This window comes from Chiloscyllium plagiosum, chromosome 10, assembly GCF_004010195.1.
Source record: "Chiloscyllium plagiosum isolate BGI_BamShark_2017 chromosome 10, ASM401019v2, whole genome shotgun sequence".
In the NCBI taxonomy this organism is placed as follows: domain Eukaryota; kingdom Metazoa; phylum Chordata; class Chondrichthyes; order Orectolobiformes; family Hemiscylliidae; genus Chiloscyllium; species Chiloscyllium plagiosum.
Genome location: NC_057719.1, coordinates 87,419,139 through 87,431,393, shown reverse-complemented (window position 1 = coordinate 87,431,393; position 12,255 = coordinate 87,419,139). Strand labels below are relative to the sequence as shown.

The 12,255-nt window shown below is 45.4% G+C and overlaps 1 protein-coding gene across 1 annotated transcript in view; it reads left to right on the top strand.

The window, feature by feature from the left end:
• The window catches only part of LOC122554023 (spectrin beta chain, non-erythrocytic 5-like), a 234,174-nt gene that overhangs the window by 144,450 nt on the left and 77,469 nt on the right, over positions 1 to 12,255 (top strand). Inside the window, exons 38-41 of the mRNA XM_043698510.1 lie at positions 1,579 to 1,693; positions 2,993 to 3,106; positions 6,743 to 6,864; positions 10,343 to 10,505. Coding sequence (XP_043554445.1) covers positions 1,579 to 1,693; positions 2,993 to 3,106; positions 6,743 to 6,864; positions 10,343 to 10,505 — 514 coding nt within the window. The remainder of the gene's footprint in view (positions 1 to 1,578; positions 1,694 to 2,992; positions 3,107 to 6,742; positions 6,865 to 10,342; positions 10,506 to 12,255) is intronic.

The window sequence follows — 12,255 nt, the reverse complement described above, 5'->3', positions numbered from 1 at the left end:
CCCTCGTCAGCCACGGCCACCCCTGCCTCCTCCTAGGATCTTTCTTCCTTTTTGGAATGAACTGATCCTGCATCTTCTGCATTATACACAGAAATATCTGCCATTGTTCCTCCACTGTCATCCCTGCTAAGGTATTGCACCATTAAATTTGGCCAGCTCCTCCCTCATATTTCCCTTTATTCAACAGAAATATTGTCACTTCCGATTGTACCCTCTCCCTTTCAAATTGCAGATAGAAGCTTCTTGTATTATGGTCACTACCTCCTAATGTCAACTGTTGTTTACTGAGGTAGTAATGTACAGATGACCCAGGTTTACATGTTAAACTAATTTCCATTACACAGAGTCGCAGTAAGACTATTGGGTGCCTAATTTCCTGCCAGTTTTGCTCCCATATTGACCATGAACATTAAATGGACCGAGTGGCGTCTTTCCACTTTTAGGGATTCTATGATTCTATTTTCTGTGATTCTATGAGACATAATGTTTGCACCATCTTCCCCCTCTGCCCTCTCTCCACAATGTGTGATGACCACTTCATATCGACATCTGTACCTCTCAAGTCTACTCCCTGCTGCCTCGCTCTTCTGTCTCTCGGTCAACACTGGCTACTCTTGGGATTTACAAGGACAATTCCCTCTCCAGGATGTCCATGTTATTCAGATGGAAGTCAGTGAACAATAACAGGTTGCAACTCTGATTAAATCTATTCCTGGATGCTCTGATCACATGACTTGTCACCTAGGCCCCACCCTAGTGATGCACCCTCTTCCTGGAAACCAAGTGGAAAAGCTAAAAAGCCTCATTACCCACCCGGATGGTGTTTGACTCTCAAACTCTCTTTACCCCCTTTATCCATACTTTTACACTTGGTGAGGAGAAACATTCAAAGAAAATGACAACAAAACCCTTCTAAGATTTCTATGATTTTTCTAGGCCGTGCCATAGAATCCCTACGTACGGATAGACGCCATTTGCCCATCGAGTATGTATTGACCCTCCAAAGAGCATCCTATCCCCCCACGCTCTCCCCATATTTACTTGGGCTAACCTACCTAGCCTTTACAACTCTGGCCACTATGGGCAACTTAGCATGGCCAATCCACCTAATTTGCACATCTTTGGACTACCCAAGGAAATTGGAGCACCTGGAGGAAATCCACGCAGACATGGGGAGAACGTGCAAACTCCACACAGTCAGTCGCCCAAGGGTGGAATCAATCCCGGGTCCCTGGCGCTGTGAAGCAACAGTGTAAACCACTGTGCTGCATGGAATCTTCTAGGAATTGGCCACCCTAAAAGATTGGCCATTTGCATTCTGCCTCATTTTCTGCTCCAGTGAAGTCGTAAGAAGTTAGGGACTGGAGTAAGACTGGCTGTAATTTGCTTTCAGCGATTCTGTTCAAGCGAGAAGGCCAATTCATTCGGCCTTGGTAATCCTTAATTAGGCAGAGGCTGATACTATTATGGAGCCCTTGCTTAGCGTATCTCCAGCCTGCCTGCTCACTGTGCTATCCATTCCCTGCCACCACCTCCCAAGCCCAGCTGACTCACCGTCAGTACTGTCTCTCATTTCAGATGGGACAGTTTCCAGGGAAATCTGAACAACTACAAGAGAAAACTGGCAGCAGCTTTGGAGGTTCATGCCTTAATCAGAGAAATGGATGACCTTAAAGAAAGAATGGGTGAAAAGGTGAGAGCTGCGATTGTATTGGGATCCCTCGTCAATGTTACCACTGAGGATAAACCCAGTCCCGAGTAGGTCATCTTTATGTAGTTCCCACTGAGAGGGTAGAGGAGCTCCAGGGATCAGGTCAAGGAGTGATGGTGAAATGACATGTTGAAACACTTGATTAGATTAGATTAGATTCCCTACAGTGTGGAAACAGGCCCTTCAGCCCAACCAGTCCACACCGACACTCCGAAGGGTAACTCACCCATACCCATTTCCCTCTGACTAATGCACCTAACCCTATGGGCAATTTAGCACGGCCTATTCACCTGGCCTGCACATCTTTGGACTGTGGGAGGAAACTGGAGCACCCGGAGGAAACCCATGCAGACACGGGGAGAATGTGCAAACGCCACACAGACAGTCACCCGAGGCTGGAATCAAACCTGGGACCCTGGTGCTGTGAGGCAGCAGTGCTAACCACTGAGCCACTGTGCCGCCCCATGCTCCATGAGGCTGTGTGGTCACTGCAGGGTCTAACAGTTCACACTGGTTCTGGAGTCAGTCCAACAGTGGGAGAAAGGGAGGAATGTGGCAGCAAAGAGGTAAGGGCCCTGGTTCCTGTCTTGGCATTCAAATATTTGTAGGACATTTCTTTTTATTTGTTCTTGCATTAGATGTGGGTGTCATCGTTTGTTGCCCATCTCTAACTGCCCTTGAACTCAGTGACTTGCTCGGACCACTTCAGAGAGGGCAGTTACCCAGCCCTTGCAAGTTCCCCTCTGAGCTGCTCACCATCTTGACTAGGAAATATATCACGGTTCCTTCAATGTCACCAAGTCAAAATGCTGGAATTCCTTCCCTCAGGCCATTGTGGATCAACCCACAGCACATGGACTGCAGCAGTTCGAGAAGGCGTTTCAAGGGGCAATTAAGGACAGCCAATAAACATCCACAATGTATGAATTTTTTTAAAAACAATATTTTGGGTCCACGTCGCATGTAGATCACACCAGATATGGATCCCCTTTCCTGAAGGGGCATTAGTGAATGATATGGATGTACACAACAATTGATGATGGTCTCATCATCATCATTACCACTGAGACTACAGTAGCTTTATATTCCAGATTTATTAATTGAATTCCACCTGCTGCGGTGAGATTTGAACCTGTGTACCAAAAGCATCAGCCTGGACCTATGGATTCCTATTCCAGAGCTGTTAGCAGTATAAAGTTTTCCTGTGCCCATCCAGAGGAGTCAGTTAGCCAGGGTGATAACCGCTGTGCAAACCCATTAACTCCCCTTTTCTATCGATAGAGCTTGTTGATGCAAGGTCTGGACTATGGCCGGGACGTAGAGAGTGTGGAGAAACTGATGAGGAGGCATAAAGAAACTGAGCTGGAAATCACAGTCATCCAGGACAAGGTGGAGGTGAGTGCTTCTTGTGGAGCTGAGAGCAGCAGTGCCCCTCATATCCCAATCTGCTCTCCTTTACTTCTGCCTCCTGTCCCACAACTAGCAATCAGCTGCCAGTACTCACTGATGGGAAGCAGCCCCTCCCTCCAGAGCATTTCACTCCCTGAAAGGGGTGGTTGAGGAAGAAACCCTCAACTACCCCTTTAAAAGGCATCAGGACCTGCTCCTGAAGTCCTATAACCTCCAGGGAAACAGACCTAGACTTGGGAAGTGGGAGCAAGGCCTGGGAGGGCCTCATTTCTTTTTAGCTGGCGCAGACATGATGGGCAGAATGGCCTCCAACTGTACCGTAAATGTTTCTACATTTTCAAAATATCTGGAGGAGGAATGCTCACGGATGTTGGAGTGACAGTACCAGAAATGGTTCTCACGAGGGCCAGTCTGGAGAGATGGGTCAAATGGCCTTCTCCTTATCCATTCGCTAATTCTGTGGAATGGAAGCCCTGGCACCTTGCTTATGTGGTCATCCTGAGTATCTGAGTCTTGACAATGTGGTTTGGCAGAGAGGGCAGCCACTCTACTGCTAGCCATCACAAGAAAAGAGACAAATGTGCATTTCTAAAGCACCTAGGACACAAGGGCACAACCTCGGAGTGAAGGGACGACCCTTTAGAACTAATATGAGGAGGAATTCCTTCATCCAGAGTCTGATGAATCTGTGAAACTCATTGCTACAGAAGGCTTGGAGTGTATTAAAGATGCAGAGGTGCCAGTGTTGGACTGGGGTGAACAAAGTTAAGAATCACACACTAGGTTATAGTCCAACATTTGGAAGCACTAGCTTTCAGAGTAAACTAGTGGGGCAGGATCATAAGACACAGAATTTATAGCAAAAGACCACAGTGTTATGACAGATGGGTTTTTGATTCGTAAGGGGATCAAAGGTACAGGAAGAATGGAGTTGAGAAAACATGATCGAATGGTGGACCAGACTCAATGGGCCAAATGGCCTAATTCGTACCAGCAACTCTTCACCTCAATTCAAGCAAACTGTCACTGGGATACTGCACTGAAATATCCCCACAATTCCAATCACAAGTGAAGAAGATTGAAACAAGTATGCAAAATTCCCCGAATTACCTGACTTTTGGACACAGGTTACAGAAAGCACAGATCAGGTTCATAACGTGGGTTACCATTTATTACAAATATCTAGACCCTAGCTACAGGTAAACAGGTAAAAACTGTCAACATTTAACACAACTAATTGAAACTCTAATCCCCTTATACCACAGTATACACACACACTCTCTCACACACACACACACACATACAGACACTCTGTCTCTCTCTCTCTTACGCAGACACGTGCACACAGACTTCTTCGCACGCACACGCGTAAACACATGGAAGGATGGGATAAACTGGGAAAGTTGTTGAGTCATCTCTGTCCTTGAGTTCGTGCTGTTTCTTCCTGGGTGTCCTTTTCTGAATGTTGTCACTGGTTTGTGAAAGGCCCGACATGGCAGATCATCAGTTAAACCATTCATTGCTACATAAGGTTCAAGCACATACAATATAGTTGGACATTGCTTGGGGCCTGCTAAAACTCCTCACCTTTACAGCGCCACCCTGGAATGCAAACATTTGGTTTTTGTACTGCAAACCACTTTGGAAATTCCCCTTCCTTTTCATCTCCACTCAATAAAGTGAGGAGTTTATGACTTGTCTTTCTCACACACATCACGTCCCGCATCCCTTGTTTCCATTTTCACAACCTCTGATGTTCCCTTCCTGCCCTAACCCAAATTTGCATCGTTTTTTTATCTCATTCATATTCCATCTCTGAGCTAATCTTGACCGTGAGACCTACCTCATACTTGCTCAAGCTCAGAGCCACACGACTATGTTAGTTGACATTGTTAATGGCTCACTCTCTCTATTGTCTCTCTTTCCCTCAAAGTCAACACCATCACCCCTCTCTTCCAAGAAACAGCCCAGTGTTCTCTCTCATCGTTTTCCATTATGCTTGGGCTTAATGATTTCAGTGTGTGGTACATATATCCATACTCATGCGTACCTTACAGGCTGCTTGTCAGCTCTGCCTTTACAAACTATCACCTTCTCCAACTTCTCATTCCACTTTGAGCACTTTTCAAATCCTCGCCCACTTTCCCCAGAAATTCACATGTGAATCTGTCTTTATTCAGTTTTATGTTCCACTTTTATTACTGGGGGAGAAAAGTCTCGTCAGATTCACAAATGACTTCCTCTGTGTTTGTGACAAGAGAAACCAATCACTCCTTGTGCACCTTGACCTGTATCCAGCCTTCATCGGTTGACCATTGGCCCCCAACACCTCTCCACCAGGCAAGGACCAGAGTCAGTTAGCTCTCTGCTTATCTGCCTCATTCGAGCCAGAGTGTTCCTTACGATGGCTTCTCATCTTGCTCTCACACCTCTGGTGTCTCCCAAGGATCTATCTTTGGCCCCCTTCCTATTTTTCATTTATATGCTGCCCCTCAGTAAACTCTTGCAAAAAGCCAGTCTCAGTTTCCACATGATGACCCCCAACTCCACCTCACCACTAGTTTTCTCTCTCTCTCGCTCTCTCGCTCTGTCTCTGGCTCTCTCTCTCTCTCTGACTCTGTGTATGTCGGACTGCTTGTCCAACGTTCCATGTGTTTATTTGTGTGCGTGTGAGGGAGTCTGTGTGCAGAAATCCCCTCTGGTTAAATTTTGGGAAGACTGTAGCCAATGTTTTCTTCTCTCCCACCTGTAAACTCTGCTCCCTTTAACCAGCTCCATGCCTCTCTCTGGCAACTATCAGGAATTAAACTAGATTTTTCACAACCTTAGTGACATTTTGACCCTGAACTGAGCTGTCTGCATTGTCACTAAGACCTCCCATTCCCCCTCTCTCCTGCTTCTGCTCAATGCTGCTGTAAGCTGCCTTTGTAATCTCCAAATGTGACTGTTCCAACACAATCCTGGCTGACTGTGGACTACTTTTTGTAAGGTCCTCCAAAGCTCCACTAACCCTATCCTAACATCTCATTGAATGCTGTCCATCAAGCAGCTCTGTGCTGTCTGAGTTACATTGGCTCCCTTAGTTTCAACACTCTCCAATCCCTCCTGGGTCTTGTCCCTGCCCCTGTCTGGAGCCCCATTCAGCTTTCCAACTTGAACAACTCCACTTTTAAACATTTCTCCAAAGCTGGGACATGTCTTCAGCTACTGAGTTCTGAAATGCCCTCCTTAAACACCCTCTCTAACCCCTCACCAATCTCATTCTCTCTCTCTCTCTCTCCACCTCTCTATCCCACTTCCCTACCACTGTCTATCCCTCTGTCTCAACAGCTCTCCATCTCTCCCTATCTTTCCCCCTTCCCTCTCCCTTTCTCCCCACTGCCCTCCCCTCTATTCCCTTCTCCCCCTCCCCACCTGTTAGATGCTCCCTCAAACTTACTTCCTTGACCATGTAATTGGTCAGCTCTCTGTCCTAATATCTCACTTTGTGGCTCTGGGTCAGATTTCTTTGCATAACGTCCAGTGAAGTGTCCTTTGAGATTCATGGTGCTATATAGACACAGGTTGTTGTTGTTCGAATGGTACAAGCATTCACATTAGGAGATTGTTTATCTGAAACAGGTGCTGGAAGTTAAAGCCAGAGAACTGTGCAAGAGCCAGTCTCCAGTGGGTGATAAGCTCAGCCTGAAGCAGAGAGAAATTCAGGAGGGCTGGCTTCGACTACAGAAGGAAACCAAGCTGCGGTGAGTCAAGTCTTCCAGGGCACACGGTTCAAAGAAACACGTGAAAAAAGGCTGGCTTTTTTTATATTTCCCCCTGCGATCTCAAGGTATGAGTGCGTGTGTGTATATGTAGATATGAGTGAATGTATGTCTATGTCAATATGCATGAGCGTGTGTGCTTGAGTGTGTGCAGGGAAGCACATGGCAGGTATAGACAGCTGGGATTCCCACGAGGAATATACACAGCGTAGCTGTGATTTGAAAGTTGCAGATTCACACGTGCAGTTTGTGCATTTTACAGTGTGGACTTGTTGGGCCAAATGGCCTATTCCTACACTGTAGGGATTCTGTACGCAAGGGAAATCAAGAGGGCAAAAAGGGGACATGAGGTAGTTTTGGTGAATAGTGTTAAGGAGCATGAAAACTAGGGAGAGAATAGGGCCAGACAAAGATCAGCAACTCTCTCTATGTGGAGATGGGTGAGATATTAAACAAGTATTTCATGTCAGTACTAACTGTAGAGAACCTGGAGAAATAAACAGTGATATCTTGAAAAGCATCCATATTACAGAGGAGGAGCAGCTGGATGTCTTAAAACACAAAATCCCCAGGACCTGATCAGGTGTATCCCAGAACTTTGTGGGAAGCTAGGCAAGTGATCACTGGGCGCCTTGCTGAGATATGATTTGGAGATGCCGGTGTTGGACTGGGGTGTACAAAGTTAAAAATCACACAACACCAGGTTATAGTCCAACAGGCTTAATTGGAAGCACTAGCTTTCGGAGCGACGCTCCTTCATCAGATGATTGTCAATCACCTGATGAAGGAGCATCGTTCCGAAAGCTAGTGCTTCCAATTAAACCTGTTGGACTATAGCCTGGTGTTGTGTGATTTCTAACTTTGCTGAGATATTTGTATCATCGATAGTCACATCAATTGAAGTGCTGGAGACTGGAAGTTTGCTAACATGGTGCATTATTTAAGAAAGGTGGTAAGGGAATGCCAGAGAACTATAAACCGATGAGCCTGATGTCAGTGGTGGGTAAATTGTTGGAGGGGATTCTGAAGGGCAGGATTTATATGCATTTGGAAAGGCAAGGACTGATTAGGGATAGTCAAGATGTGTTGTTGCATGAGAAATTGTATCTCACTAATTTGAGTTTTTTGAAGAGGTGACAAAGAAGGTTGATGAAGGCAGAGCGGTAGATATTGTCTATATGGACTTCAGTAAGGTGTTCAACAATCTTCCTCATGGTAGACTGTTTAACAAGGTTAGATCACATTGCATCTATTGAGAGACAAAATTGACTTGAAGGTAGGAGACAGAAGATGGTGGTGGAGGGTTGTTTCTCAGACTGGAGGCCTGTGACCAGCGGTATGCTACAAGGATTGGTGCTGGGTCCACTGTCATTTATATAAGTGATTTGGATGAAAATACTGGAGGAGTGGTTAGTAAGTTTGCAGATGACACCAAAATGTGTGTGTATTGTGGACAGTGAAGAAGGTTACCTCAGAGTACAATGGGACCTTGATCAGGTGGACCAATAGGTCGAGGAATGGCCGATGGAGTTTAATTTAGATAAATGTGAGGTGTTGCATTTTGGAAATGCAAATCAGGAAAGGATATATATACTTAATGGTGTAATCCTGGACAATGCTGCTGAACAAAGAGATATTAGGGTGCAGATTGATAGTTCATAGCTACCGCTGGTTTTGACTGACCCAGTTTCTCCTCTTACCACCTGCCAGATGAGTACTGGAACTATTTACACATCAATGATCAATCCGTCTGGCCATGTTATGACACATCTTCTGAGTCCATTATGACCTCAGGTGGGATTTAAACCCTGAGCTTCTGGTCCACGTGCGGGGTCACTGGACTCTGCATCTCCAGATCCGCTGGAATCTGAGAATATTGCAGATAACCTGATGTTAGTTGGGGGATTAAAATTGGCCAATTTACCAGAAATAACTCCCCTACTCCATCACTACAGATCTCGATCGTTTGCCCCAATCTAGTGTGATGTTGACCCCACAACCCTTTGACCCGGAGGTGAGACCATCCCCACTAAGGCACAGCTGACAAATACAGGGAAGGCGATGTAGAATTTCAGGTGAAAGTGAGGACTGCAGATGCTGAAGATCAGAGTCAAGATTAGAGTGGTGCTGGAAAAGCACAACAGGTCAGGCAGCATCCGAGGAGCAGGAAAATCGACATTTCGGGCAGGAGCCCTTCATCAGAAATGAGGCTGGGAGCCTCATGTAGAATTTCAGGCCATTGAATCATCATGGAATAGAAAAGCAGCATATTATTTAAATAGAGAGAGAGATTACAGAATTCTGAGGTACAGAGAGAGCTAGGTAATCTGACTCTCAAAGGGTTAGCATACACACACAGCAGGGGATTAGGACGGCACCAGGAATGTTGTTGTTTATGAGAAAGGGGAATGGAGTGTAAAAGTAAGGATGTAAGGTTGCAGAATATTTTTAGGGCTGAGGTAGATAGATTCATGGCTACCAAGCAAATATTTGAGTGTCAGGGCACGCAGTTCCCTGAGGATGAGGCTACAATCAGATTAGCCATGGTCTTGTTGAATGACAGATCGGACTGGACGGGCTATACGACCACTGAAGAGGCTCGCTCCTAATTCGTGTGAGTCAAACTGAGGTAAACAAGGGGAGGCTGTAAATGGAGTTGGGGCCACTTCGCTCTGGCATGTCCCAAAGACCAGTGCTGTTGATTGTGAGACTGAGTTCACAGAGAGCAGTAAGCAGGGAGTCAGGACAAGTTTAATAGTCAACAGATAAATCAAATGTTAAAGGGTAAGTATGAGTGGGAAAGCAGGTGGCATTTAAAGTTGCAAAGTGCAATGCAATGATAGTAGGGAATGAAAATAAACCACGGGAATATAACTGGCTCCAGACCCCAAAATTCATAGAATCTCTACAGTATGGAAAGAGGCCATTTGACCTATTGCATCTGCAACAACCCTCCAAAGAACATCCCACTCTATTCCTATAACCCTGAATTTGACATGGCCAATCCACCCAGCCTGTGCATCTTTGCACTTTGGGAGGAAACCGGAGCACCCGGAGGAATCCTACACAGACACAGGGAGAATGTGCAAACTCCAAAGAGTCACCCAAGGCTGGAATTGAACCTAGGTCCCTGGCGCTGTGAGGTAGCAAAAGATTACTGTCTTAATGACAGCCTCACTTGCAGTGTTATAGTTACTCACATAGTCAATGTCTGAGGTACAGCTTCAACCTTGTGACCAAATTAGAAGAAGCTGTGTTCAGAGGTAAGTATATAAGCATGTGAACATATAAAATGGGAGCAAGAGAAGGCAATTCGATCCCTTGAGTCCACTCCAATATTCAGTAAGATTGTAGCTGATCAGATTAACTTAAGGTCATGTTCCGCCATACATTGTGAATCCCAGAATCGTTCTTTCTTTAGTTATTAACTTACTTTCAGCTATTCCCTCACTTTTTGCAGGAAGGAAAAGTTGGAAGCCTCATACCAGCTGCAGAAGTTCAACAGGACTGTCCGGGAACTGATGGACTGGGCACAGGCGATGGAAGAGCCAATGGACCAAGGAAGTCTGCCCAAGAGTAAGCAAGAGGCAGACGCCATGATAGAGGAGCACCATGAGAGAAAGGCAAGGACATAGCCCCGAGATTGATCCAAACTAACTTCATCCTCTGCCCTGGGCACAACTGGGATGTGAGACAGGGCTGATAACTGCAGCATCTGGCTTAGTTGCTTTATAAGCAATATGTTGCATTTTACTAGCCCCAGATTGTTCTACTGTGCTGCAATCTATTGATAAATGCATCCGTTCTCAACAGTGAAAGGAAAATAAATTGCAATGGATGCTGTAGCTCTGAAATATAAACTGAAAAAAATTGTGCTAGAGGTGTATAAGATGATTAGGGGTTAGATAGGGTCAACAGTGAGAATCTTTTTCCACGTATGGAGTCAGCTATTACAAGGGGGCATAGCTTTAAATTAAGGGGGGGTAGGTATAGGACAGATGTTAGGGGTAGGTTCTTTACTCAGCGAGTCGTGAGTTCATGGAATGCCCTGCCAGTAGCAGTGGTGGACTCTCCCTCATTATGGGCATTTAAGCGGGCATTGGATAGGCATATGGAGGATAGTGGGCTAGTGTAGGTTGGGTGGGCTTGGATCGGCGCAACATCGAGGGCCGAAGGGCCTGTACTGCGCTGTATTCTTCTATGTTCTATGTTCTATCCCCATCAATTTGAGTCTGCAGTGAGGTGGAAGGATGGTGCAAGGAGATTGTTCCAGACGTTTCTATCAGGGCATTGTATAACTTGGCCAACAGCTTGTGATATTGTCACTGGGTTAGTGATCCCAGAGGCCTCAACCATTGGTTCAAATCCTATCATGTCAGCCAGGGGAATTTAAATTCACTTTGTGAATAAATCTGATCTAATGCAACAGTCTCAATAATAATGATCATGAAACTATCTGCTTGTTGTAAACCCCATCTCAGTTCCCTTCAAGACCCTACCTGATCTGACTGGCATGTGACTCCAAATCCACAACCAGTATGATTGACAGTTAACTGCCATTGAAAAGGACCTGGAGCCCACTCCCTGGTAGACGTTCACTTGCTTCAGTTAGTAATCAACAGTAAATGCTGGCCTAGCCAGTGATGCCCAGACTCCCTCTAGAATAAAGGTGAGAATCCACTAAGGATCCACGTAGATGGTTCATGTCAACCCACTGTAAGCTGCCAAAAACCACAACAGGAATGAACTCAAGCATAAAGAGGATGAGAGAAGATTAAATAGTAATTAAACTTTGGCTCTGTACAATGTAGTAAAGGTTTCAGCACAGCCTGAGGGATGAATTAGCCTTCATTGAGAACAGAAGTATGAATAGTGTCCCTATCATAAATGGTTGTAAACTGCGCCTTCTGTGTTCACCTCATGAGATGTTGAGGAAGAGAATTGGAATGTTCAAAATAACAGACATAAGGGTTGCAAAGGTTGCTGACTTTGTGGATATGTTTGTGTTTATCCGTGTGCGTTTGTGTGTATTTGTATTCATTAGGATTTGTGTCTCTCTGTGGGCGGGGGGGAGTTTCTGACTGTGCTTTTGTGTTCGTTGTGCATGTAGATGTGAATTTTTACTTACATGGGTGTGTTTCCACGTGTGGGAATTTGTGTGCGTGTCTGTGTCTTTTGTCTCCATGTGTGACCATTTGTTGCTTTATGTTTGTGGCGGTTTGTCTGTCTCTCTCTGGGTGAGGATCTCTGTTCGTATGGGTGTCTTTGTGTGTATATATTTTTTATGTGGAGGCATGCCTGCAAGTGTGTGTGTGTGTGTGTGCATGTATTTTTGTCTGTGTTTGTGTGTGTGTATGTGTGTGCATGTGTGTA